The 27,699-nt window shown below is 43.5% G+C and overlaps 1 protein-coding gene across 1 annotated transcript in view; it reads right to left on the reverse strand.

Moving 5' to 3' along the window:
• Positions 1 to 18,357: 18,357 nt before the first annotated feature.
• Positions 18,358 to 27,699, reverse strand: part of CTR9 (CTR9 component of Paf1/RNA polymerase II complex) — a 222,667-nt gene continuing 213,325 nt past the window's right edge. The window contains exons 22-25 of the mRNA XM_086955952.1: positions 26,252 to 26,409; positions 21,079 to 21,184; positions 19,838 to 19,950; positions 18,358 to 19,625 (exon numbers count right to left, since the gene is read on the reverse strand). Of these exons, the coding sequence (XP_086812078.1) occupies positions 19,247 to 19,625; positions 19,838 to 19,950; positions 21,079 to 21,184; positions 26,252 to 26,409 (756 nt within the window). The 3' untranslated portion in view covers positions 18,358 to 19,246. The remainder of the gene's footprint in view (positions 19,626 to 19,837; positions 19,951 to 21,078; positions 21,185 to 26,251; positions 26,410 to 27,699) is intronic.

Here is a 27,699-nt window from a genome sequence, read left to right on the forward strand (position 1 = left end):
AGGGCCTGTGTGTCTGAACTGATGGCTTGCCACCCTTGGAAGAAATGTCTGTTCTTGCCACATACAGGGTAACTGCGTGTCGAAAAGGAGACACTAGAGTGACAACCAAAACCCCAAAACCATAGCGGCGAGAGTCTGAACAGCAGGCTATCTTTGATGCCCTGAACGATGTCTCGGAGGGCCGCAGCCTCAGCCACAAAATGGCTGAGAATGTTGTGCTGGCAGAGGTATCTGGTGTTGGTGATATTGGAAACTCCTGGCACAACACAGACAGGGGTAAAACTGCTGAGGAAATTGCATGGTAGGGTAGACAACCCCAGAGAATGTGCTGTGTAACAACCTTAATGTGTTCAAGGGCTGATCCTGCTTTCTCACCATATAAGCAAGAGCTGTCAAATGCCAGGTCCATTAAAGATGCATTGACAAGTCTGGCACCAAAGCAGCATACTTGTGCTCATGTAATCAGTTGTGTTGAGACCAGACTGAATAACACGTTGCCACATCCTGGCCATTCTGTATGGTTTGGGCTAAAGACCAATGCAAAAGAAACAATTGATGGACGGAATGCTGAATAATGCAAACATTGTTCAGCATTCCGAGTAGAAGTGGACACACCAGCGGTCTGGCCATCAGAGGCGTCCGGTACGCCTGTGGGCACCAGCACCACCTGCATGGGTTGGATTGCTGCTACTGCGGGCCGGGAGATATCGGCGGGGTCTGGAAGGACGGAAGACACAGGAAGCGGGAGGCGGGCGGAGGCGTGATGCGCCGCAACAGGAGCAGCAGCTGACCGAGTGGACCCCTGAGGCGGGCGGGATCCGGAGGAACAGCGACGCACAACAGGAGCCTGCCCTGCCTGCGACAGGAGCCAGAGACGATCGGAGGTGGGGCGCCACCGCCCAGGGAGCGGCAGGAGTGGAGCCTTGAGGCGGGCGGTATCCGGGGGGACAACTGACAACGGACGACTGAGCCTGCCTCATCTGCGCCGGGAGCTGAGGTGAACGGAGGGGTTGCGCCCCACCTCCGATCGTCTCTGGCTCCTGTCGCAGGCAGGGCAGGCTCCTGTTGTGCGTCGCTGTTCCTCCCAGCGGAGATGCATGAGTCCTGAGCCCTGAGGCGGGCGGGAAAACACACGGCATCACAGCATCAGGGGAACTACAGGAACTACAGGAGAGGGAGAACAGGCAATCGAGAATTATAAAACAACGTCTATTGAGACGGAAGGGGCTGCAGCTCCGCTGCTCTGGCCGTGCACGCACATCAACGTGCCAGTAGGCGTTGCACACTGTTGCTGTGTTTCTGTCTAGAACTCCGATAAATGCATCACTTTGCACCACTTTGCTAGCAACATCAAAGTACTGGCTGAGCAGAATCTACAAGAAGGTATTTATCTACCCCGTTCGCTTGTACACATTTCTTTTGTTCAAAATGGCTGGGGCCATAAAACTGTAGCAATAAATCCCCTCCTGTACCTTCGATGCCCACGAGGCTCCCCGGCTTGACTCCTCCACACAAGACCACCAAAATAGAGATAAGACTCCCTCCCAGCAAGATAGGAGCTGGGCTTGCTCAAATAGAAACTGAATCTGCCCTTCCCGGCTCCTAAAGCAACAGCAACTAACAGAGGACTATCGTATGTATCTCCCTGATTTTGGCGGCCATTTTAGACTGGTCTCTCTCTCTCTCTCTCTCTCTCTCTTTGGCAGCCATCATGGACTAGTCTTTTTCAATATATGACCATACCCTAAGAACTGGCCTCTTTAGACTAACCTCAACTACCGAGTGTCTGCCTTTTATTGCAGTATTATACTTCTACTTTTATTTAATGCACCAATCGCTACCTCATATACTTCTGGCTGCTCACTAGTGTCATTTTTGACTCATGTTGCTTTTTGTTTGCACCTGTATTTTGGTCCGGTATATCATTAGTATTATACTTCTACTTGTATACTGTACATTTTTATAAGTTGCACCCATTTCACTTTTATTCTTGTATTGCACTGATCGCTACCTCATATTTCTGTACATTTTTTGGACGCTGCACCCATTTCACTTCTTATTCCTGGATTGCACCTCATATATTTCTGTACATTTTTTGTAAGCTGCACCCATTTCACTTTTTATTCCTGGACTACACCAATTGCTACCTCCTATATTTTGGTTATGTTGGTTGCTCACTAGTGTCACTTTTGTTCCATGTAATTTACTGTTTGTATTTGTCTTTTGCACATGTGTATCACTATAGTTCATCCTCCCATACCCACCTAAACCGCCATCGCAACATGGATCCCATAGGCAAGCACACATATAAAATCAACTACCCATCCACACTCACCAAAAAAGCCGCTAAACGCTTTAAACACAACTTCCTGAGGTCCCACCCTGAAACCCCCTTTGCCGACACCTACTTCTCACCGGTCAATGGATCCCTGAACACCGATATCATCTTCCACACCACACCCAGAGCTCAATGGAGAAAAGCGTTCCTCACCCTACTAACCGTCTCCACCACCAGGAAATCCGCTCACAGCCTAACTCTCTCCATCACACCATCCCAACTCTTCCCAGGCAGAGCCACCATCACTATCTACAATAACGGGATTGTCCTATATCAATCCACAGACAGGAACCTGGAACGACTAGACAACCTGTTCCCCACTTTCAAAGAGCACCTCTCCAATTCCCGGACCAACACTCATATCTCCTCCAGTCCTACCACCCCTGACCTCACAGCTCCCACCACCCACAACCCTCCTCACCTAGTTCAGCACCAGGTAGCTACTACACACTTCTCAATCAGAGACACCCCTGACTTCTCAGCTCCCACCCACAACCCCTCTATTCCAGTTCAGCACCAGGTAGCTACCACACACGCCTCAAACACAGACACAGATCTCTCCCCCTCATACACCACTCGCACTCCAACCCCTCCTACCAACCCTCGGACCTCCACGCATACCATTAACACTCCTCTCACACCTGACAGCACAGTTGACATTAACACTCCTCTCACCCCTGACATCACAGCTCCCACCCACAACACATCTAACCTAGTTCAGCACCAGAACGACATGCACAACGACAAATCCCACCCTTTATCCTCCCCATTCTCAGTCCCCATTACCCTCTAACTACGCAGAACACACCTCTCTTAATTTAACTCCCCCTCCCCACAACAGGACCATTTTCAATCCCATTTCCCCCCCCCACTCTCAGCCCCCATTACCCTTCCTGCACCCCCACCACTACTATCAGACACCCATCCTCCACCTTGATCTCTCCGCCTACCAACAATGCCCTCACTCATACCACCAACCTCCTCCCCACTCATCCACACCCCTCCCGCCCAAAACCTCTCTCCTCCCCAACACCATCCCGTACACTAACACAACGCAGCACTGCACGAACACTAGCCCACTCCCCCACCTGCACGCTAATTCCCTGGTCAGTCATTCACCTCTGACTGCCACCCCCACCTCCACCACCTACCCCATGTTGGACAAGATCATGGCCACCCTCATCCAGATCAAAGAAGACATGCACATCATCAAAGAACTACTCTCCACTCACCCCATACACCCCTCACCCACCCCCACCTCCCCTCCCAACTTGACCCCTGCCCTTCCGCTTGACTCCCTCACTCAACACTCCCCACACTGGGCGTCAATCCCTGCTCACAATCGCAATAACCGCCCTCGTCGCCCCTGTAACCCCTCACCCAACTACACCTCCCCTCCCAACATGTCCCTCACCCTTCCGATTGACTCTCTCACTCAACACTCCCCACACTGGGCGTCAATCCCTGCTCGCAATCGCAACAACCACCCTCGTCGCACCTGCAACCCTACTTCGGACCTCGACACACTCACCCTCCTCCGCTCCTACGACCCAGCCCCCCAAAATCACACATCCACCTCACAACTCACCATTCCCACGATACACTCAAATCCCCTTAGACCCCCCACACTAAACAGCAGATTCTCCATCCCCAATAACCTTAGAAAAGTCCCTCTCTCTCTAGAACCATCTACCACCCTCAACACACCCCGTCTCAAATGCACTCTCCTCAACTGCAGATCAGCCTCGAAACATTCCGCCGCCATTGCTGATCTCCTCCTAATGCTGGACCTTGACCTAATCATCCTGACTGAAACCTGGCTAACTGAATCTTCGTCACCTATAATGGACATTCTGGTTCCTCCCAACTACCACATCATCAGGCTTGACAGATCAGGCAAAATAGGTGGTGGAATCGCATGCATCTACAGGAACAACCTCTCTGTTCTGAAAGTCAATTCCACCTCCCTACCATCCCCAACATCCTGTGAATAGATCTGCCTCGACATTATTAGTGAGGGCAAACCGATATGCTCTCTTCACAGCATTTACCACCCACCCAGGGACAACCTCACCTTTTCTCAACAAATCATGGATATGATCTCAACCAATTCCGGACGGCAGCTCACCCAAATATACCTTGGCGACTTCAACCTTCACTGGAACGATCGCAATGACGCGGTGGTAAATAGTCTTAAAAATTTCCTCGATGCCCTTGACCTCACCCAAATATGCAACAGCCCGACCCACGAGAAAGGCTCTATCCTCGACCTTATCATCTCCTAAGAGGACTTTATCCAACTTGAGTCCATCCAACCCTGTGACTGGTCAGATCATCATATTGTCACATTCTTCATCAATGAAAAAGTTAAATTTAACCCGGTTCAATCCTCCAAGCCCAAAGTCTGGAAAAGAGACATGAAAAAACTCAACCCAAGCTCTCTGCCTCATAACAGATGCAATCTCCTACTCCCACCGACCGGCGCTACGGACGTTCAATCCCTGACTGACCACTATCTCAACGCTATGACCTCAATAATTAATGAGGCTGCACCTCTGCAGCTAAAAAGAGTCTCTACTAAAATCTCCAATCCATGGTACGACGGGAGTCTCAATGAGGATAGACGAGACATGCGAATGGCAGAGCGCACCTGGAGATCAGCTCCCTCTGCACTACACCTAAAAACTCTGAAGAAAAAGATAAAAGCCTATTTCAGGAAAATAAAACGCTCAAAATCAGATTTCTTCAGCCTCCAGCTCGACCAAGCAAAAAACCGTCAGAGAAAACTGTTTGAGCTAATCAGATCACAATCCAAGGAACAACCAACCACTCAGCACTGTGCGCTAAGCACCATCCTGTGAAGACTTCTCCGCTTTCTTTACCCAAAAAACTGACAACATAAAGAGCGATCTCCTCATTGACGTAAGCCTCTACTCCAAACCCCACTGCATAACACCCACTGAACCAAAAAACAATGCTACATGGTCAACCTTTGGCACATACTCGGAAGAAGAAATTGGCAAACTGCTCAGCACCTTGAAACCATCCAATCACCTCACGGACCCCCTTCCTGCTAACGCTGTAAAAGACTTTACCCCTTTGCTTCTCCCACTCTGGACTAAAATTATCAACAGCTCACTTCAACAAGGAATCATACCGGACTCCCTCAAAGTTGGACAAGTCATACCTTTACTAAAGAAACCTACAGCCGACCCCTATGATCTGAACAATTACCGTCCCATTACCAATATTTCCACTCTCGCCAAACTGCTGGAAAAATGCGCACAACTACAATTGACTAAAGACATTGAACAATTTGATCTCTTCAACCCTCATCAATCAGGCTTCCGAGCAGGACACAGCACAGAAACTACTATGACTCACATAATTGACGACGCACTTCGAATGCTAGACCAAAATGACACCTGCCTCCTCATCCTTGATCTCTCTTCAGCATTCGACACCGTTAAACATGAGAATTTACTCGAACTACTAAACACAAGAATGGGTTTATCTGGAACTGTTCTCAAGTGGTTCTCTTCCTTTCTACACAACAGGTCGCAGAAATTCAAGAGCAACAACCTGATGTCCTCGCCAATACCTGTAACGCTAGGCGTCCCCCAAGGATCCTCTCTATCCCCAACTCTGTTCAAACCTAGTTATGGAACCTCTTGCCACCTTGCTACAAGCATCCAATGTACACTTTCACATGTACGCCGATGACACCCAACTTTATCTCAAATTACAATCCCCCAAAGACATTTCGCTCCTGAACTCAACGATCAGAAGCACCCAATCCTGGCTTGCCGATAATCATCTCAAACTCAATGCCCTGAAAACAGAGTTCCTTCTGATCTCACCTCCAGCAAAGATCTCCACCACTCAAATTTGGCTTAAACATCTAACCGCACTCAATGTCCAACCCACCATCGTGGACTCAGCAAAATCTTTAGGCATAACACTCGACACCAATCTCAACATGCAGCAACATATCAGCAAGGCAACCAAGGGAGCGAACTTCCAAATCAATACTCTGAGGAAACTTAAACCCTTCCTCCCAGCCAAAGACTTCCAAACCGCAGTACAAGCACTAGTCATCCCCCGAATAGAATACGGCAGCATCGCCCTCTGCGGACTCCCCCTAACTACTACCGCACCCCTAAGAGCTTCTCTAAACGCTGCAGCGAGACTCAACACTGGGTCAAAAAAGCACTCTCATATTCCCCCTGACTTGAAATCCCTGAACTGGCTGCCTTTTGAAGCCAGAATACATCTGAATATCGCCTGCGTGACACACAAGGCGGTACACCTGAACTCACCCGGATACCTCGCTCAGAAGCTGACAATCTCTGGCGGAGCTAGAAACACTAGAGGCACAAACAATCTTCTGCTGAAACCTCGAAGATTCCGGAAGGTAAAAACCTATAAGCGCTCCTTCTCAGGAATGGCGCCCAGGATCTGGAACTCACTCCCTCCCGAAACCAGGCTCATCTCTTCCACCACACTCTTTAAGAAAGAAGTAAAAGCTATCCTCATGGCTAAATACACTTGAACTGTTATCTCGAACTCTTTTAAGACTCTGCACCGATCTGTACTACATGTTTGACCCCTTTGCCTATTTGTATTACTTGTCTTATTGATGTACATGATTGGCTTTGCATCCACCGATTTGTAGTATTAGCTTTACTTATCTGTTTGACTATGCTCCCTCATGTACCCATTCTATGTAAAGCGCTCTGATATCTGCAAAGATCTTGTCCGCGCTATATAAAACTTTCAAAATAAAAAATAAAAATTCACCCACAGTCAGAAGGATCTGGATTTAATCCAGCATTCTTTCGCTCACCATGCCACCCCAGTTTGGACCCAGCCATATGCAAATCAGTCTTTACCCTGTTTCTTATGGGAACAGTCCAGCCCGGACTGCCAAGCCAGATCCTCCCTGGACCGGAAACAAGCATCCTGGGACTGGTTTCGGGGCATCACCCCTCATCAGCCAGGCTAGCTGATGGGGGGGGGGGGGAGGGGAGGAGGGGGGTGGGGGGGAAGGGGAGTCCGGACTGATTGCCGGTGGATGCCTGGACCACCAGACTCTCTGGTGCAGAATCTTGGGTCGAGAAGTCAGGATTTCCCAGTGCATGTCTGTGGCAGCGAGCTGCTGGCCTGTTGTCCAGGGGCACTAGAGCATGGCTTTGACCAAGAGGGTATCTGTCAAGGAATCATTAAAAGGCAATAGCGGTTCAGTAGGCGTCTGGTCAGGCTGGAGAGGCTCTGTCAGAACGTTTGTTTTGACCTCATTTGTAGGGTACTGTAGGTCAAGGAACCCTGCAGCTCGTGACATAAAAATAGCAAAAGTATGCTCCTCTGTGCCAGGACAAGTGAGAGACAAAAGTCCTGTATCAGGTGAGGTGTCCAGCCCACTGGTATGCAATTCAGTATAATAGCGGTCCTTATCGAAATTTGAGGACTAATTTGTTCCCCTCACTATAGTCTTTACATTCTGCTCTGGTCTTCAGGCAATAAAATATGAGCTCTGCCGCATGGTAAATGCAATGTATTTGAGACAGAATGATTGGTTGCAGGCTTTGCTCTGGTGGGCTCAGAGCACAGCCTTGGTCAAGCAGAGTCCAATTTAGAGTTGGAAACCACTATAGGTAACGGGTAGGCTCCGGAATTGATGGTAAGAGAACCTGCGCATAGAGTGGCACAGAACAAAAGTCGGCACCAAAGCTGGTTTGGAACCTGAAGCAGGTTCAAGAGGCCCCAACGGCAGTAAGGGTGAACTGCTGGGGTAACCCACAGTGGAGGCTTCATTTGATCCGTGGGCTCCAAAGGTGCATCAGAGGGAGCCTGTAGCATGCCAAATATAAACAGTGTGGCCTTATTAAAGACCTCCATTTGCTGAGACGTCGCTGATGCACCTGGAAATATGGCTTGCATCTTGATCAAACATGGAATCGGCTCTTCAGGAGTAAGGGAGCCAGATCAAGAGGCAATTCAATCCCCTCTCTGGAGATCGAATGTGGCAGGAAGAGGCTGATTCCCCCACAGATATTTTGAGCTTCTTCTTCTTCGGCTTATACTGAGACTTCGACCACAATGTTGTGGTAATGACTTTGAGAGCGGGAAAAGAACCTTCCTTTAGACTATTCATGGTGCAGAGTCTTCTAATGTTTGGCAGCGTAGAGTTCTGCCTGGCGGTCCGATACGGTCTTTGGGTTCATGTGGTAGTAGTTGTCAGAGGCCCTGTAGGCGTGCTCAGGCATACCTTGTGGGGTCTATTACAGACATTTCTTTGTAACAGCCCTACAAGGAGTAAACCCTTTTTATTTTGGGAGGTGATATATTTGTAAAAAAAATAATCTTGATGAAAAAGTATAGCTTCCTAATTATTACCGAAAGCGCATAAAAAAAGGAACCACCATCAGCACACCTGGGTGGCACTTACATGTGGCTCTGCTCATCACTTCTGGAGCGCAACTATGCCAGTGTGTTGCCATCTCAGCACCTCCTTTGAGTTTCCAGGTCCAGTTAGGAGCCTGGGGGAATATTTACGAGGTGGGGGAATCGGAGGTTAGAAGAAGCTATTAGAAATACATTTTTTCAAAAGTTTGCCACACAAAAGGCAAACAGATACACAACAAATTACCTTCAGCTCTGGGTTTTTGTTAGCATGTCGGCAACCCTCCTGGTGCATACTGGTCATGGTAGTTCATCTGCATAATCGTTGCATATACTTCCAGCTAGGCAACGCTTAATTGCCATTTTATTTTCGACATTCTCATTTCCAACTTTGCTTTTCAGTTTATTTCAAATCACTTTTTTGTGACGATTCTTAATAGATATTAGCTCCTCACATATTTTTCACTTTGTTCAAGCTTATTGGAGTAGCCAAGCATTGGTTGACTGCCCACTTTACCTGCAGTTTTAAAAATGAGAGGTCAGTACATCCTCACTATAAAATTATACCATACTCCTTCGAGAATTTATGTTACCTCTGGTGCACAGTCATGGTACCCGGAAAACTAAAGGCGGAACATTTCTTCCAAAATGGCCACACAAAAACCAAATAGCTACACTATTCAATATATAATACACACACAACTATTATAACCCAGGCAGCTTTTCGGATTAGGTCACTCTGCATATTATTTTCGATCAGTCTAAGAATGTCAATCTTTATTTGGTTAACATAAACCAAACATTGGAAAAAAATATTGTTAATTTTAATGCCTTTATTTGTTAAATGTATAGATACAGAAAAAGTATATGCACAAAACAGATAATTTCTTATTTACATTTTTGTTGCAGTTAAGCAGGTTTCACCTCATACGGGGTGAATGCTTCATACTTTCCTCCTACTAATCGTCAAAATCATACCATAAAAATAAGGGATACATATCCAAAACAAACAAATGTATGTAGAAAATAGCCATATTGGTTTTAAAATCTGCTGAACTTTCATACAGTGGGTGAAATTAAGTTAGGCGCATTTTGTGAATAATCATCTAGGTGCAAGCTCATAGGAATGTCTCAGTCAACAGCTTGTTACTCTCTTCACTTATCACAGACTTGCTAAATAAATATTTGTGATCAAATTTACTATGAAGAGCTATTACAGAGGAGTATTCACCTTACAAACCCAAAATATTACTTTACCTTGATCTTAACCCTATTTAGGGAAGGATGTTTTAAGCCACTTTCAGGGGACTATCCCGCACCTCTTTCAAGGGGATTAATTAAGCGCTGAAATCATCTCCAGAAATTACTTTTTCTGAGATTGATACATGGCAGCTGCAAGTAATTAAAAATCACTAGTAATATGATAAAAGTCTGCCTACAATTGCGAAGAAAAAGCTAACATAGTCCTATGAGAAGTGAAGAATCAGTGAATGATGAATGGATAGACAATTTCTTACTATTCATAAATTAACAGGCTATTTTAACATTCCTCTCTGGCTAGGATTCACCAGAGTGTAATGTTTGCTGTGCAGCCATGCACGTCTATGCATGTGCATTCTTTTCCTCTTCTGAGAAATTATTAATTTGTATATGTATTTCTTGGTCTTAATTGTAAGACGTTTTGAAAAAATATTAGTGTAATAAAATTCATTTGTATGTGTTATCTAACAGCACTGGAGTATATCTTCAAACTGAGAAGATCTTGAATTACTCTACGAATGGCTAAAACATGGAAGCTAAAGGAGCACGGTAATTGAGTAAGAGACAATCGTACCTCAATGTCTTGGTGTTCATACAAGTAAGAATTCTTGTGAGAAAAGTTATGCGAATACACCTTATTCAAAGCGGTCATTTGATATTCCTTCTGTAAATACAGGAACCAGTTGCATGCAGCAGCTTAATACTTTATTTAGACAGGTGTTTTAAGCTTGCATGTCCATACAAGGAGATAGACAAAAAAACAAGTACTGTATCTATAGGCCCGCGTTGAAGGTAACTCAGTTATGTAGATAGAAATAAAAGAAACTAAAGGCTTTTCGCCACCAGGAACTAAAATATTCACAAACACTAGATTTGAAGTTCATCTGTTACTGATTCACAAAGTTTGCATGTCAGATATTTTGTGGCTGGATGCGCAACTGGCATGTTTTTAAAGCTAAAATATTGGTATCAGAGGGGACTGCAAACGCCGAATCCCCTTAAAATTAGCTTCCATTTGAGAATATTTTGTCAAGCCAGCATATTTGGAGGACAGCTACATCAGAGCAACACTTTGCCCTTTCGGTGGGTCGTGAGTGTCTGACACTAAGCTGCAAACCTAGGTGAAACCTTCTTACATCATTAGTGTTAGAAGGTCACATGCTTTGTATCAAGTAGTCCCATCAAACAGGAATTGAGCTTGTTGTCTGCCACCAGACTACAAATGGCAGTGCTTCTCCTAAGAGTGCCTCAAGCACCACGTAGCCTTTTCAAACAAACTCATAGCAGCGTGTCACAGTCTCAACCTCACCTGTTCTGCTACCAACAGTAAGTCGGCAAAGTGGTTTCAGCCACACACGGTGGAGGTGTGGGAATGGCGCCAATTGCCAAAGCACTCTTCCTCTCCTTGTTAGGGAGGGATCCAGTATTTATGCCCTGGAGTTTCAGAGACCCCTCTGAGCGAGTCCACAGCACAAAGGGAACCACAAACAGGAGAAGTGTGGGAATGAAACCTCTTCCACTGGGATCAAAGCCCACCGGACGTCGGACACCGTTTCTCCTAGTCTCCCGGTTGTGTTTTCCTTCAACCTCCCCCTCCTCTTTCTCTCTCCTATTCTTTGTCTCCCCCCCCCCCCTCGCTCCTATCCTCTCTCCCCTGAATCTCTCTCCCCTTAAATGCTTTTTTTCTTAAATCTATGTTTTTAACACATGTAACTTCGCTCCAGTAACTCCTGTAACTTGTAACTATGCTCTGAAACAATGTTCGTCCTCATGTAAAGCGCTCTGATACCTCCAGGTCTAGACAGCGCTATATACAACTTTTGAAATAAATAAATAGTACCTGTGCAAACCACAACCAACACGTTGATCACAGAATGAGGAAAGAGACTATAAGGAAAACTGAGTGATCAGTGGGTAAGTGAGTGATGACCTTAGACAAATGAATTAATTTGGTTCAAGCAAAGCTTTGTCCACGCAAAGCAGTCTGCAAAGGTTCATCGACATAGTCTGGGGCTTACACTATGGTTTGAGGTGCTTACTACTTCTGAACAGCTTTGCAGCTTATTGAAAATTAATGCATCACCCAGGGGGCGCTGTTTACATGGCGTTATGAAAAGCTCCCAAAAAGGAGTACACTGCCTCATTGGTAGGGTCTTCCGTGTCAAACTTGAAAAGTCTGTATATTTAATTAGCATGAATGTAGGCCAATACTGCACTGCATTGAAAGGATTAAGAAACGTAAAATGAAATTAAATGTATTAAATGAGACCGAACTTTAGACATATTAAACAGCAATAATCATTTGTTATTTCACAACATGCATCCAAACCCTTAAAAACATTAACATTTTCTGTTTGCTGACCTCCTAGCTGTTGGGAGTTCCCACGCTATTAGGATTCAAAAACTTAACCTAGGCAGAAAATGCAGGGTCTTAAAAACAATATTACGGATAGCAAGTCTGGCCCATTACAAAAAGATTTTTTAACAGTCATTTAGACATGTTAGTTACGTTTGAGTATACACAAATTGGTGTAGGAAAGCAACAAGAAGCACAGTAGGGCTTCAGAAAATAGCCTAATTTGAGCTAATTTCTGTTGCAGCAACAGTTTCGTTTCTTAGTAGATGTGTTCGTATTTATGACATCTTTCCCAACCTGTTCAAAATAAATTTGTGACTGAAGTACGGCACCTTCAAGAAACCTTGGAGTTAAGCTGCTGTAATGGCAGAGTTTTTGGCTTTATTTAGCAGTGATATAGATCATTATTCTTGCTCGCATCTAGTATAGGTATTCTTAGCCTGTGTTGGCCCTTTTAAGCCCTTTTTCCAGACCTAGAAGAGGATAGCTGCTTAATATGCCTTTATTCTTGACTTTAACCTGTCTATTGCCTATTGGCTTTGACATATTAGATATATTGGTATGGTTTATGTAGGTATTCTGACAGAGCTAAGGAGCATTTCACCCCTTTCAGGCCTAAAGCTAGAGAGACTCCATCTTGATGGAAGCAGAGAGGCTTTTTAGGGCAAAAGCAATGTTTATAGTTATAACTGTTGTTCGCCCTAAGCGGACCGGAGAGAACCGGCCAGAGCTGAATCTAATCAGGAATTGTTCCCGGGCTCAGGTCTCTAGACGAAACAAGCAGACTGGTCACTGTGGGAGCGTCTAGCGCAAGGAGCCTGGTGCATGGGATTGGTGGGAAGAAGCTGCTGGCTGGAACTTTCCATGAGGAAACAGCATTCTATATTTGTGAAGTGCAGAGGCGGAGTCAGTCAGTCGAGGAGTGAGTCAAGAAGAGGGGAGTCAAGCAGAGAGGAGTCGAGGAGAGAGTCCAGCAGTGGAGTGGAGTTGGCAGAGAGAGAGAGAGGGTTCAATCTGGAGAAGAGCTGAGTTGAATAGTGAGCTGGAACTGAAGGAAGCAGTTAGAAGCAGTTGCTTATCAGGAGGAGGTGTGAATAGCTGGAGTCTGAAGTAATGCCTTTTAGAAGAGATAGAGGAGAGCTCGTGGATTAACCTATGGGAGCAGATGGAATTGGACATTGGCGCAGAGACAGAGTGAATAAGATAGTGGAATGAACGGTGATCAGAGCGGCAGGAACCATTAAGATTGAAGACGGAAGGTGGAGAGACAGTTCGTGTGGGGGAGAGGAGTCCAGAGACAGAGTGATCAGCGCAGAGGTGTACCCAAGAGTGCAGGAGAGAGAGAGAGCATGAGATGAGCCAAGGCACAGACGAGAGAGGAACCCAGATGACAGCTAGAACAAGACTTCACACTAATCAGGTGATATTGTTTTCATCACATTAGCTACACTTAATCTTTTCCCTTTTAGCGGAGTGTTCCTGTTATGTGTAATCTTTTCTCTTTCAAGCGGTGTGTTCTACCTATAGCCTTTGTTAGATTTGCATAAATGTTTATATTACTATAATAAAAGATCCCCAGTTTATAACAAACTGGTGTGTAGCCCCTATTCTTGTTCACTAAAGGTAAACATAGCTCCTAGGTGAGCACTAGATATGTGAATGGATGAGTAATCCCAATCAGGTAAGTGGTGATCACATAAATAGGGAGTGAGTGAACCTTTGATGCCAAGAGCAGAGAGTACATCATATAATCTGGAACCATATTCAAAGTCATTATTGTAGTTTCATCCCGAGTAGACAGCTGAGATAATATCCCAATATATATATATATATATATATATATATATGTATAGGTGTTCATAGGAATGTGGTCGTCGTTGATATGCGGCGTTAATGAGAGCACTGGGGGGTTGAACCAGTGTGTATACCCACTGAATTGTGGCTTGAGTAAATGAGAGCACTAGGTAGTGGAACTAGTGTGTAGTTTCGCAGGATCGCGAACACTTTGGAAAAGGGAGCATTGGGTTCTGCAGGCCCGTGTGTAGACGCACCAGATTGTGTGTCAGATCTGCCCTAGGGTAGAACGGTCTGGGTCAGAGTGGCCGCGAGACCAACTGATGTGAATAAGTGTGGTGTAGGGTATGGATATCCCTAGTAATCAGTGAGTATTCTTAGTATCCCTATAGATTTAGTGGTGTTCTTAATAATATGAGCTTGTATATTGCGAGTTCCCTATCCTCAGGTAGGTACCAGGTGCCTGGATATAGAGGAGTCCTGAGGACGGAAGGTGAGTACGTTTTGGCTGGGTCACAGGGGCCCCTGGGGGCTGATCCCATCTAAACAGAAAATCCAGCCATTACAGCTGCCTAATATTAAACATTTGCATTCCTCCGAATTGCAGCTTAAGACATCTGGAGACATGTTTTCCTCTAGAAAGTACTCGGAATGCAGTAGGCTTTGGCTGTTCAGTTAATCTCTCCAGGAGCTTGTGTGTAGTGTCATATGGGAAGATGTAGACACTTTGCTCAATAAAGAACAATGCGAGAGGGTTTTCTGGCTGTGTATAGGCAGTCTGGTTGCGGACTATAGGTCTGGGATAAATAAGCTAAAACCACCATGACCTCTCGGATTTGGGGAGGGATTAGCCGTCTGCTGTCGTTTTTCATTGTAACTCATCATTTGGTCCTTTCTCCCATATGAGTAGCATCAGTTTTCATGGCAAAACTAGTTTTTGTTTCTGACAAATTTGACAGGCGGCATTAGAATTAGAGGTTTCTGAATGCCTTCAAAAACATCCTACGAGCCTACTTTCATGTGAATCAATTGGTTGTTTAACCCCTCCCACGCTTATGACGGAACCGCTCTGTCATGGCCCTCGGGTGGGCTGTGCTGGTGATGGAGCGGTTCCGTCATGGCCCGCTCGGCGCGCCTGCGCAGCGCTGATTTTGCGCCTACGCTGACGTTCGAAAGAACGGGCGGGGCCATGACTGAACCGCTCCGTCACAAGCACAGCCCACCCGAGGGCCATGACTGAGCGGTTCTGTCATAAGCGTCGGAGCGCCGCGCGGCCGCCCCACCCCCTTAGCGCTGCGGCGGAATTGCCACCGCAGCGAAAGGGTTAAGTGTTTCTGCTGGCTTAGTTGGACAAATGATGCAATATGATCTTTTAAGTTCTTCTAATTACAGAAAAAGAATGATATTTTGGATTGCGCTGGATGCTTTTCGCCAGTCTCCATTAAGTCAAAGCTGATGAATAAATTTAACATCCTGGATAGTCTTCTCCTGATGGGGTACCACTAGGAAAAAATAAAAGCCTGACCAACAAACTAGAGGTAGCAATATATGTGTGTTTTCCTTTGCAGCTGTGGCAACATTAAAGCATCTGATGAAGACATTGTTTGCAGATATGACCCTGAAAAGCAGTAATAAATTCTTATTGCTTCCAGTCTATCACCAATCCGGACAATTTCTTGTGTGTTCCATGAATGTAAATGTTGAAATCAACACTTGTGATCTACTACGGGCGCAAGTTCCTTAACCACGAAAGAATGACCCCTTGCCTTCTCAGCTTCTATTTGTATACAAATTTGTTGAAACAGTTGCCATTTCTATTTTAAGACTATGTAGTCAGAACATTTCTTGTTGATGTGGATAATTCGATTAAGGTGAAAACGTCTGGATTTCCTTTGGCACCATGTGAAACTAAAGACAGAAAACTCTTTCCAAGAACAATGAAAATTAAGGGACAACGCCCCTGTAAAGAAGATGAATGGTTGGAGGGACAGTCTAGATTTAGGTACAGAACACCCTAGCCAGCGCGCACACGCACGTTGTGATGCTGAATCACTGTCATGCATGGAACTGCAATCTCCAATCTTCCATGGAGCTGTGATTGGGAAGGATATGTGCCAGATAAGTTAAACATGAAAGAAAGAAATACCGGAGAAAAGGCATGTTGGCCTCTTTCTCTACATTTGTTCAAAGGGTGGTCTCTTTCAAAGCTGTTAATGCTGTAGGACTGTGGTGATCTGTAGGACAATAGACGTCCAGTATTGCTAATATACTGAGCTTTGGGGGTAAAGACTTTTTGGGGATATAAATTATCAATTGGTACTGCAGCAATATCTTTAGTATTGGATTACCAATCTCAGTTTCTATCGTATGCTGGACCCATCCAGCTCTGCTTTAAAGAACGAGAAACAGCGGAGTGTTTTGATCTGAGCTACAATACCATGTGATGATGATGAAGTGATTCGACTGGCCCCAGCTCTTCTGTTACAGTCTCTTCTGAAGCCTTCCTAATATTGCGTTTGGATGAGGTCTGGTCCTTTTGAGTGACGACCTGCTACTCTACTTGCCCATCTTCAGGGAGGAATTTTAAAGACGGCATACCTAAAGTGCCTATCCTATCGGGCCAACAAGGACAAAACCCTGATTAGCTTATTGTCAGATAGGCTGTTGTCCTGATTCTTTTTCTCCTGTGTCTGTTCATTTGGGCCCTGAAACAGGCCCTCCTTTAGGGTTCGGTGGCATAAGTTGTGGTGCGGATGACCTAGAATTTATACGTCCTTGCAAGACAGCCCTAGATATTTTTCTGCTTTTGAAGGTGGGCTGCCTTAACCATTGTTTGAGGAAGGTCTCTTGCATGGGTTGTGTAAAAATCTCATTCCATTCAAAAGCTTTTGCTGTAGCACGTGTTTCTAATATTTCAAATAGAAAGTTCTTATACACTTGTAAAGTTTCCTTGTTCAATACTATTTCAAACTGTGCTACAGCTTTCTATATGAAATGTGTATATAGAAGCTATCATCCAGTTAAAATTGGCGAGCTGGTATAACTTCTTCAGAGAGACACTTGGTAGTTCTCCCAGGTATTAGGCATATTAATATACTGTATCCAAACCACCTTCAGGGCTATTTACAGCCTTTGGATCTCATGCATGGGATAATCCAAACACCAGTAATGCGTATAGGACCTCAACACAGCACTTATTTCTCATTTATTAGGACTGACCGATGCCCAGCATTGATAGCTGAATTTGATGCAGGGATCTACTTTAATGCTGGGCTTAATGCATCAGCGTCCATGATCCCATAAGCCACCACATAGACGTTTGTGCCGGATTTGATTGAAAAATGTTAAATCCAACACTACAGCTTGTAAAGAAGGCTTAGAGCAGGAGTTGGCGAGGAGGCACTACAGACACACAAAGAATGTCCAAGTTAGAATCACTTAGGAGTCACTGCCAGCCCAAATTTACCTTTACCACAGTCATGTCGTGAATAATTGACACATTTCCCATAGTCATTGTTGAGAGTCATGCTCCTAGTGAAAGTACATCAGTAATGGAACAACGTTTGCTCCATATTAATATTAAACATACAAGTAACACAAATGTTCAAAAATGCAGAGAGAAAAATATATTCTGATTTATCCAGTTCACTTCAATTCCAAATATATACGTGTATCCAAGTTCAGCGTCATATCTCTGTATAGATCTCTCGATGCAAAAAAATGAAATTTAAGCAAGAGTATGCAAGTGTTCCCAGAGTGAAGAGAGCCAGGTCGGGTGGCAGGCTGTTCTCTCTAAACACTGCCAAACTCTGGAACGCCCTTCCCCTCTCACTCCGATCTAACCCAAATCTGCTTTCATTCCGAAAAAACTTGAAGACACTACTGTTTGCTAAATCTTTCGTGTCCTAATTCTTCCGTTCCTGGTAACTCCGCCTCAGCACAACTCAGCGCTTGGACGCCCCTGGGCAGCAATCGCGCTCAATAAATTTATTTTCATTTTCATTTCATTCATTTTCAAGTGGACAAAAATCTCAACTGTGGATTTGAACCCAACATTTTTAAGCATTCATCGATATTATCAGTGTTGATTGTTCCAAACGAATCTAGACCCAACCACCAGATTTCACAATAATGCAACTGTGCATATTTCTACCAGAACACATGTAGCAGAATTAGCTCAAGCCAGAAAGCCAGGCACACTTTCAAGTACTGTACTGAAGTTTGTGTTTAATAAAACAAATATTGTCATGTATAAATGTTCCATAGGCAAAGATCAACGTTGAAAGTCTTAACCTTTACTGATATAATAATTTAAACTAATAGGAAAGTTGTAGAGTGATAAACAGTCTATATTAAACTCTGATTTCTACGTAAATATATACGAAATCTTCCCTGCTAACACTGCCATATCAACATGGAAGCCCATTATATTGAATCAACTACAGCTGTTGGCAATAGAGTAGCTTTTATTACATAACACTGGCTTTTTTTGTGTTTTTTTACAACTTAAAAGCAAATTCCACAAAATAATTCTCATTGATATTAGTCAATTGTTTGCCTCTACATATGTGTGGGACCTGGGTACAAAAACATAGCTTTAACCTGCATCTATGTGTCTGCCTTAAAAATAATATTCCCAGTGTAATATGAGATTTGGCATTCCCTTTTCCAAAAGGTGATCAGAACTCATAAAGCATAGTGACTGCACCACTTTAAAAGCTACAGTGTAGAGCTGCACGTACCCCTGCGCACGTATAAATTCCACAGTCAATATGACCAATAAAATAGTAAGTGTTAGTTGAAGCTTAGGGTCTTTATGCAGCTATTATTTTCATATGCAGCTTTCATAAATTCCACACTATTTTTCACCTTCATGACATTCACCTCATAAAAATGGGTAGAATAATGAATTTTGTTGCAATTAAATTTCCTTTCAGTCTCACAAAGCTTGCTAGAAAAAGACAAAAAAAAACCAGGCCCAAAAAGTGCGGGGGGTTTATCACAGTCTCAAATGAACTAAAAAAAAAAAAGACAATTCTCTGACAGTAGGACAGTGAAGTATATTTACAAATAGAATAAAGTAAACACCTCCCAGTCTAGTCACTATCTGACCCTCGATTTGCCTCTTGCTCAGATTCATTTCCTGAACCACCACGAGAGCCTTCATTATCAGATCCCTTGACTGATCCCCTTGATGACGCTCTTTCCGAGCCACTTGGGGAAGGTGGAGGAGAGCCACTGCCTCCTGAGCGAGCTGAGGCATTGTCTGATTGTTCCGAATCGGAGCGTTGCCGCTTTCTAGCCCACTGATCGTTGTCGGAATCTTCATCGGACTGGCGGATGATGGCCCTCCGGGGTGTCCCAGGTTCACTTCCCGACATGTTTCTATTGTCATCAGAGCCGCTATCGGACATGATACGCTTCTTCTTCTTCTGCGGTGCATCGTCTGAATCGCTGTTGCTGTTCTTAGCATTTCTGAAACAAAATAATATATGCATTATCTGAAGATGTGTCCATGTGAGGTGAGCATGTATACTCTCAACTGAAACTACCCAGCATTTAAAAGGGAAACACATTTTTTTTCTTCAGATGCATGTAATAAGTGTCAAAATGAAGGCTGCGTTTTGGGGAAAAGGGTTAACTGATGATTCATGTCAGCTCATGCAAACTATACAAAGCACTCATACCCATCGTCCGCTATCTTGAGCTTATCCTCATCTGAAGAATCGTCACTGGAAGAAATGATTGCCTTTGATTTGATTTTTCCTTTCATTGAAGGTGGCATCCGTTCAGGTTTGGGCTGCAAATAGAAATTAAAAAAATATACAAAAAAAGCAAAATGTTATTTTGCATGACGTCACTTCGATCCAAATCAGTACACCCAAGCAGGGGATCAAATAATCCCACTAATATTTGCACCATGATTTGTACAGGAAGTGACTTCCACCCAAAAAAAACTCCTTGGTTGTAGGAAACATAGCTCATTACAACTTCAATGAACTTTAGCATCTAGCAGCCTCTGTTTTTAACTAAAGTCCCTGGAAGAGGATGACAGATTGTCATCCTTAACTACCAATACCTATGATTTCTAAATTCGCTGTGAATTTCAGGTGGCTACTGCGCATTTCCTGCTTCTAGCTAACCGATGCAAATGCTCCACTGGTTCACTAATATGCGATGTCTGCTACGGTGCCTTATCAAAATATTATGAACCTCATCCAACTGAACAGTGTATTTTTATGTACTAATTGATTATGCAGAGATAAGTGTGCAGTTAAGACTTGGTGTGTAGCGGAAACAAATTACCTGCAGGTTACTAAAAGAAGCATGATGCTTTTTCTGGCAACAAGCCATATTATAGAATAACTGCTTTTCAATATGCATCTTTAATATGCTGAAATGTTGTATTTTAGAATGTGTACAAAAGATTTGAGAGGTAGATGGCTAGAATTTAAGGTTAATCCAAGCCAGATATGGTTATTAGCAGGTGAACACTAAGGAGGCAAGACTTTTTTTTATAGTGACTGAATTGGTGAGGATGTAATGAAATGCAGTTCCCAAGATATCTAATGACTTTTTTGTAATGATTAATGCAGCCCAAATATTACATAATAAGGGTCATCAAAGCGATCGTATTTAGACCCTTGTTTCACATTTGTAAAGTGCCCAATCACCCGTAAGGGTCTCTAGGCGCTGGGGGCCATCGGGAAGATTAAGCAAGCTATTGACAAGAGTCACATGGTGCTGGGCTTGTTGAGCTAATAGGTTCGTTAGCAGCTAATATATCAATGGCAGCAATTCAACAAGATGGCACAGTAAAAAAACTAAATTTTTAAAAAGCAACACACCCACTGTAATTGTGCATTGAACACTACACCTACACCAACTCTCGAGCTTGGGCTGTATTATGGCACCTAAACATGCTCACCTTCTCTTTTTTCTCTTTCTTTTTACGCTCTCTTGGTTGACGTTTCTTAGGTTTCGCAGTACCTTCTTCATCACCATCATCAGATCCAATATCTGCTTTCTGCGGCCTAAAATCCAGAAACAATTTTATAATAAACTTGAATAATGCATGCAAATATTTCAGAAAACGGCCTGACTGCATGCTGCCTCAGCCTTTCATCAACTTGCGCAACCAGGACTGCTCGGACTTCATCCTTATTACATGATGCTGGTTTAACCATCATCTGGATTTCCCTACTTATATAAAACAGGGTTATTTAAATAGCATGGCAAATGACTCATTTGCCTATTGGGTGCTTTTTATTACCTTTACATGTGTCACACTCTCAGAAGTCATTGAATGCCATGATCCTTGGAAAAGCCCCAAACCAGTGTGAAGGACTGAAACATGTTCTAACAAATCTCCATGATCTCTTTGCTATATAAGATGTGAATTGCACTTAAAACATCTGAATAAAACATTTTCACAAGAAACCTTCAAGGAGTCTATAATCTATGTCCCTTTATCTTTTTTAGACTGCTATAATAATTATGCAAGCCTAGCTATATTTCATTTGAGTGTTAAACACAGCACTGTTTTAAGCATGATGCTCGTCTTGACCACTGTCTGACACGCCCTGCCTTCCCCTAAATAAATTAAGGTATGGGTAATGTATTATGTGAGGCCATAGACAATGCATGGCGGGGCCCAAGTTAGCAACCACAGTAAACTATAACAGATTAATGTGTGTATATTTCGGCTTTAAGACATTCATTTTTATATTGTTACAACACCTAACCATAACGTCACTTTAACCTTTGTTATTATTTTCAGTTTAATGAGTTTAAAAAAAAACATAGGTTAGATCTTATTCCAATACTTAATTACACTAACCTCTGGGGTTTTTATTTAGTTATTCCTTTTTTTCGATTTCATATTCACCCAACTCCTTTACTGAGCATAGCTTTTGAAAGTGCAGAGTAGGGGTTTGGACATAAGGTGTAACCTGTGGCCAGGCTCTGCGGCCAACCTCTGCCCCTAAAGCCCTCCACTTTTTCCATTTTTTGTATTTATTTTCGAGATACCACTGCATAAGAAGATCTCGAAGGTACTGCAGGACAGTGCAAGCTTCACTTTTTTACACTTGCAGGGTCATGTGGTCTCTTGCAGTACCACATGGGAGGGCCACGCAAAGTCCAATGGTATCTCAAGTGGACCTTGCTGAGTCCTTCTGGGCCAAATGGCCCAACTGGTTAAAAAGAAAAAAAATACCTCTCAGCCCAAAGGAGTGCGTTATGTGTTTAAATTCGTGGTACAAACCATTCCAATATAAATACCTTGGGACCTTTCATTTCTCAAAATCACTGAACAGATTTAAGCCAAATCACAAAAGCCACGCTTTGTGAGTAAAAATATAACTTTCAGACAAATTTGGGTTAATTCAAATCGCTTGTTATTTTTGAAACACTTACCAAAATTCTTATGGGATATTGCATTAGAAAAACATATTTTGGGACCCAACCTTTTCCTCTACCCTTGTTAGACAGATCACCCTGAAATTTGCCAGGAAGAAGCTGAGGCCAATGGCCTTTTTTTGGAACGTTTTATGAAGATTGATCTAACGGTGCCAAAGGTATTAGCAAAACAAACAAGCATTTGCAATGCAATAGGGCTCGCATTTGCGAGAGTTTAAGCTATTGGCATTATAAATGACAATGCCTTTCATTTATGTTTTAAAAACCAGCACCTAATTAAAAGGCATTGCCATTTACAATGCCAATAGCGCAAACTCTCACAACTGCGAGACCTATTGCATTGCAAATGCTTGTTCACTTTGCAAGTAGACGGATACTCGGATAAGGTGGGTAGGTCGCAGGACTCACAGGCTCCTACGGAGCCGCGGGTGAGGTACCCCTGGCCCCCTTGTCTGCTTCTTCAACTTTCTCTTATGACTTCTCTTACCCGATTCAGAGTGTGAAGACTTCGACCCCGAGGAGTGATGGTGATGGCTCAGTGGTCTGTAACATGATCGACCCCTGGACCTCGAACGCCACGGAGACGACTGCCGGGCCTCCAGCAGCTTTCGGGACCGCTCCCGTAAAGCCTTCGGAGCCATAGCCAGACAGTCAGAACATGACCGGGGGTCATGGTCGCGCTCCAGACAGCAGAGATAGACGCCATGGGGGTCGACCACCAACATCATACGGCGACAGGCCCCGCAGGATTTAAACCCAGGCATCCCTACGTGGTACTAGGAGTCAAAGACTCAAAAGAAGTAGAGACAAAAGTCTCAAAAAAGTTAGTCAAAAAGTGACTAGGGTACGTGCTCTAACCGGATCTGCACTTGCTGGCGCGGAAAGAGAAAGAATTGACATCAGCGTGCAGGGGTGGCACCTAAGTAGTCTCCGTGACGTCATCTTGGCGCATACGACCCAGCGACGGATGCGAAGTCGCATGACGTCACCTTCCGAAGCGCAGGGGTACTGCTGACGAAAAACTTTAAAGATCCAGTCAGACGCCTGGGGATATTCTAAGGTAAGGAATCTATCACTAACGTGTCTCTTTCAGATCAGAAGGACTGTTCCTCAATGGAACCAAAGTTTCTAAATGGCACCCCGAGAAAGTAGGAGGAACTCTACTCAGTGCAGCCAATACCCTGTAATGGAATCAAATTCCTCCTGATTTACATCCAAAGTATTTTCAAAGTTTTTAAGTTTCTTTGGAAACCTATCTTTTGAGTTCCTCTGTCTGTAGTGTGGTCTTTTAATTGATAATCTGAACTTCTTTGTTGCAGTAGCTGTAATTAATGTGATGTAGTATTTTAAGATTATTTTGTTTGTAATCTGGTACCTTGAAACTGAATACTTTCAGATATAATAGTAGTGCAATAACGAATAAATAAAAATACCCACCAGGTAGCAGCTTTGTAGCTTTTTGCAATAAGACTTCTAACTCTTTCAAATGATAACCTTTTCCATCAAGTCCTTGAAGACCTCTTGGATAAGCTCAGAGACTGGTGCAGAGGATGGCATAGAGCTATCTACGATAGGTGCAGACCCTATCAAGGGCTTAGTGCAAGAAGGGGCTTGCGAAGGAAAAGTGCTGATACGGAGTTTGGTGCTGTGGGGAAGAGTCAAGCTACATGGTTTCTCTGCGACTGCATTAGTGAAGGAGAGGCAGAGCCCAAATGTGGGACCATGAGAGGCAACACGTACTTGGTTTGTTTTAGAGGGGTTAGGTACCGGTAACAATTTACTCATGCCTTCTAATAAGGAGACAGAGCAGCCTCTCAAAATCTCTACTTTCAAGTATCATAGTACCTTGAAGAAGACCTCTTCGTTGAATGAGACTGGTGCCAGCGTCTCTTCTAATTTCTAGTGGTGCCCGGGTTTCTCAGTGGGAGAAAACTACAGTGCCTTTGAATGAAAGCAGGAATCTAGACCTCTGGTACTTGGCAGCAGAAAATTCAGTTTCCTACTCTACTAGGACCTTGGGATGCATCTGCGAGGAGGAGCATCTATACTCATTGGTTCACCTCAGTTTGAATAACCTTATTCGGCTGTTTACTTAAAACCATCAAAGTATACAAATACAATGAAGACTTAGGTTTTAAACGATTAAACAAGATAAAAAAGTCTTCAGTCAAATCTAAAAATGGGAAAAAAAATAGGCGTGGTTAAAATTCTAAAAACAGTAATCAAACAAGCGTCATATGAATCATCATGCATTAAAAAATGCACAATACTAAGAAAGCATGTGACAACATTTTTGTTTACAGCGTGCAATTCATTTGTACCGATAGTTCAATTTTCATAATCATAGCGGTTCATTTTAATAATAAAGATCGGCACTGAGAAGATCACTCATCTCAGTACCTTTTACCACTCCCCTAATCCCACAGTTTTTTGACTGGAGACAAAAAGAATTGGCGATATGGCCTCATTGAAACCTTTATTGTATTGGCTGTGCTTGTGGATAACACCGCAGCTTTCTGATTATTGCAATTCTCTGAAGGAGATTTTGTAGATCAGTGGCGCCAAAAGCCTACCTTGGTTTAGGCATGTTGCAAGTTGGCTTACAACACTTGGTATGACAGAATTATGGGACCACCCAAAGAAGGCAAAGAGAAGATTGTTCAAAGCTGAAGATTAGGTATTGGGCAGCTGTGGAGGAGAGCTACGCCACGAGGTCAACAAATGGCCAATTAACTTCACAGTTTTTATGTGCTAAGCCATGCCCTTCCTTTGAACCCTTCCTGGATCAAATTACGCCACCACTTGCTAAAAGTTTGTTAGATTTAGGTATGGTAACCTCCTACTACGGTTTCCTAGCAACCGGGCCGCAGGTATATTGCTAGAACTTGCAAGCATGTGCCAAAACAAAAAAGAGACGGAAGAGCATATCCTTTTTTTTCTGCATAAAATACCAAAAGATCCTTGGAGATCGATTCGAACGACCTGCCTAAACATTGGAGCCAGGCAACATCAGGTTGCCTACAGAATCCTGAAAGCTGATACCGCAGGACCAATAGTTTATGTGGTCAGTCGTTTCTTATTCTCAACTGCAAGACCCAGAATGGCACTTGTTTATTGGTTCTAATGACATTTGCATTTTCCAAGAAACTTTGGCAGTGGATAAGTTACATATAAATGGTCATTGGTTCACCTATCTAGAGGGTGTAGGGCACCAAAACTGTATTCTTGGAGTTAAGAAAGGGTTTAAAACTGGATTCAGCAGCCACATAGCACCACATAAAAAAAGATTTTTGATATGATTAAGTTGAAGTAAAATACACAGAAACAGGACAAGCCCCCAGATCCTACCATTTGAAGTGTGTGAAACAATTAAATGACTTCATGGCAATAATGTGGCACCTTAAAGGAGTTAATAGGTCACCTACACTGGCGCTTATAACTGCATACTAGAAAGACCCTGATATTGAACTACCAGTGTCTTTCCAGTACCACCTATACGCCCACATCTTGATTCAAATACTTCAATTTTCAAGATCCATTCTGACATTTGGTCAGATCTACAAAGATAAGGAGTCTGCTGTAAGAGGTTTACATTAAAATGTTCTAAGCGCTTGATCTGTAGGCTACATTGAAAAAAATATAACTATGGGGATAAAAAGTAAAGAAGCAAATAAAATTACTTTCTCCTCCTCTTCTTCTTTTTCTTTTCCCCATTCTCTTCTTCTCCTCCTTCCTGTTCACTCCCACTACCTTTCTTCTTCCTCTTCTTTTTGGATGGCAAGTCTTCATCAGAGTCATCGTTAACAAACTCCTCGAAGTCTCCGCCTTTCTTAGACCGCTGCAATGAAAAATTGATTAAGTATCTCATGCAGAACAAAGGACATTATCTGGTAGGAGGAGGAAATGTTACACAGCTATAATGCTGGGCATCTGCATAACAAGTTGTGCAGCATCCCAGCCTAGTTTTATTTAAACAATGGTGAGGGGGTATTAGCTCTTTCTTAAACTTAATAGGGTACTGATCAAAATATCTCCTTAGTACCTCACTTCCCCAACTGACCATAACTGCAGTATTCCAACCCAACCTTCTCAGAAAACTGAAAGCATCCATCCTTCCCTCAGACTTCAGAAACACTGTGAAAGCCTTAGTGTCTCAAATCTACACAGCCTCTTCAGAACAGCAATAGCGACTCTCAAAGCCATACAATATGCAACAACCAAGCTCATCAAATGAGTTAAGAACAAATCACTATTATTTTGAGAAAGGCCCACCTTGATGCTAGGACCAAATTCAAAATGGCATGCATCTCTCACAAAGCCCTGCACCTGGGCCTTTGAAGTTTTCCAAAAGATGAGTGAAGGGGGGAATACTAGAAGCAAATCTTGTTTGCTCCTTGAAAGTCATTGTATAAAGTCTAAATCATTAAACAAAGCGTGATCACGTAAAGAACTGAGGGGCATATGTAGGAGTCTTTTTCCCGTTCCTAAACAGGCAGATTCTCAGAATCGGCCTGTTTGCGAACGGGAAAAAGCCTTTTGGGACGTATCATCCCAAAAGGCCCTCGCAAAATAGGGAACCGCAAAATTTGCGATTCCCTATTTTGCGAATGCACTTAAGGAATCGCAAATTGCGATTCCTTAAATGCAATGCAGGAAGCACCCAAGTTGTGCAATTTTGGCTTAAGAAATCGCAAATTACCACCAACTTCAAGTTGGTGGTAATTCGCGATTTCTTTGAAAAATGCACTTTTTTGCATTTGCATACATACATATTTCAGGGGTGCAACAGGGTGTCCTTTTGACACCCTTGCACCCTTGAAACTGCATTCACAATTTACCTGTTGGGTACTTGCAAATGTCTTCCCATACATTCCTTTGGCCTCTAGGCCCATTGGAATGAATGGGAAGGTATTCCTTAATTGCGAATCACAATTTGCGATACGCAATTAAGGAATATTGAGGAACCGCAATTATTATTGCAATTCCTACATAAATAGCATTTTACGAGTCCTTAATAGCGATTCTCTAAAAATCGCTATAAAGGACTTCAAAACGGGATTTTGATACATTTGCCCCCATGACTCTAGTATATTTGTCCAGAGAATCTCAGATTTCAACCAATCCTGAA

The sequence above is a fragment of the Lissotriton vulgaris genome, chromosome 2_1 (genome assembly GCF_964263255.1).
Source record: "Lissotriton vulgaris chromosome 2_1, aLisVul1.2, whole genome shotgun sequence".
NCBI lineage: Eukaryota > Metazoa > Chordata > Amphibia > Caudata > Salamandridae > Lissotriton > Lissotriton vulgaris.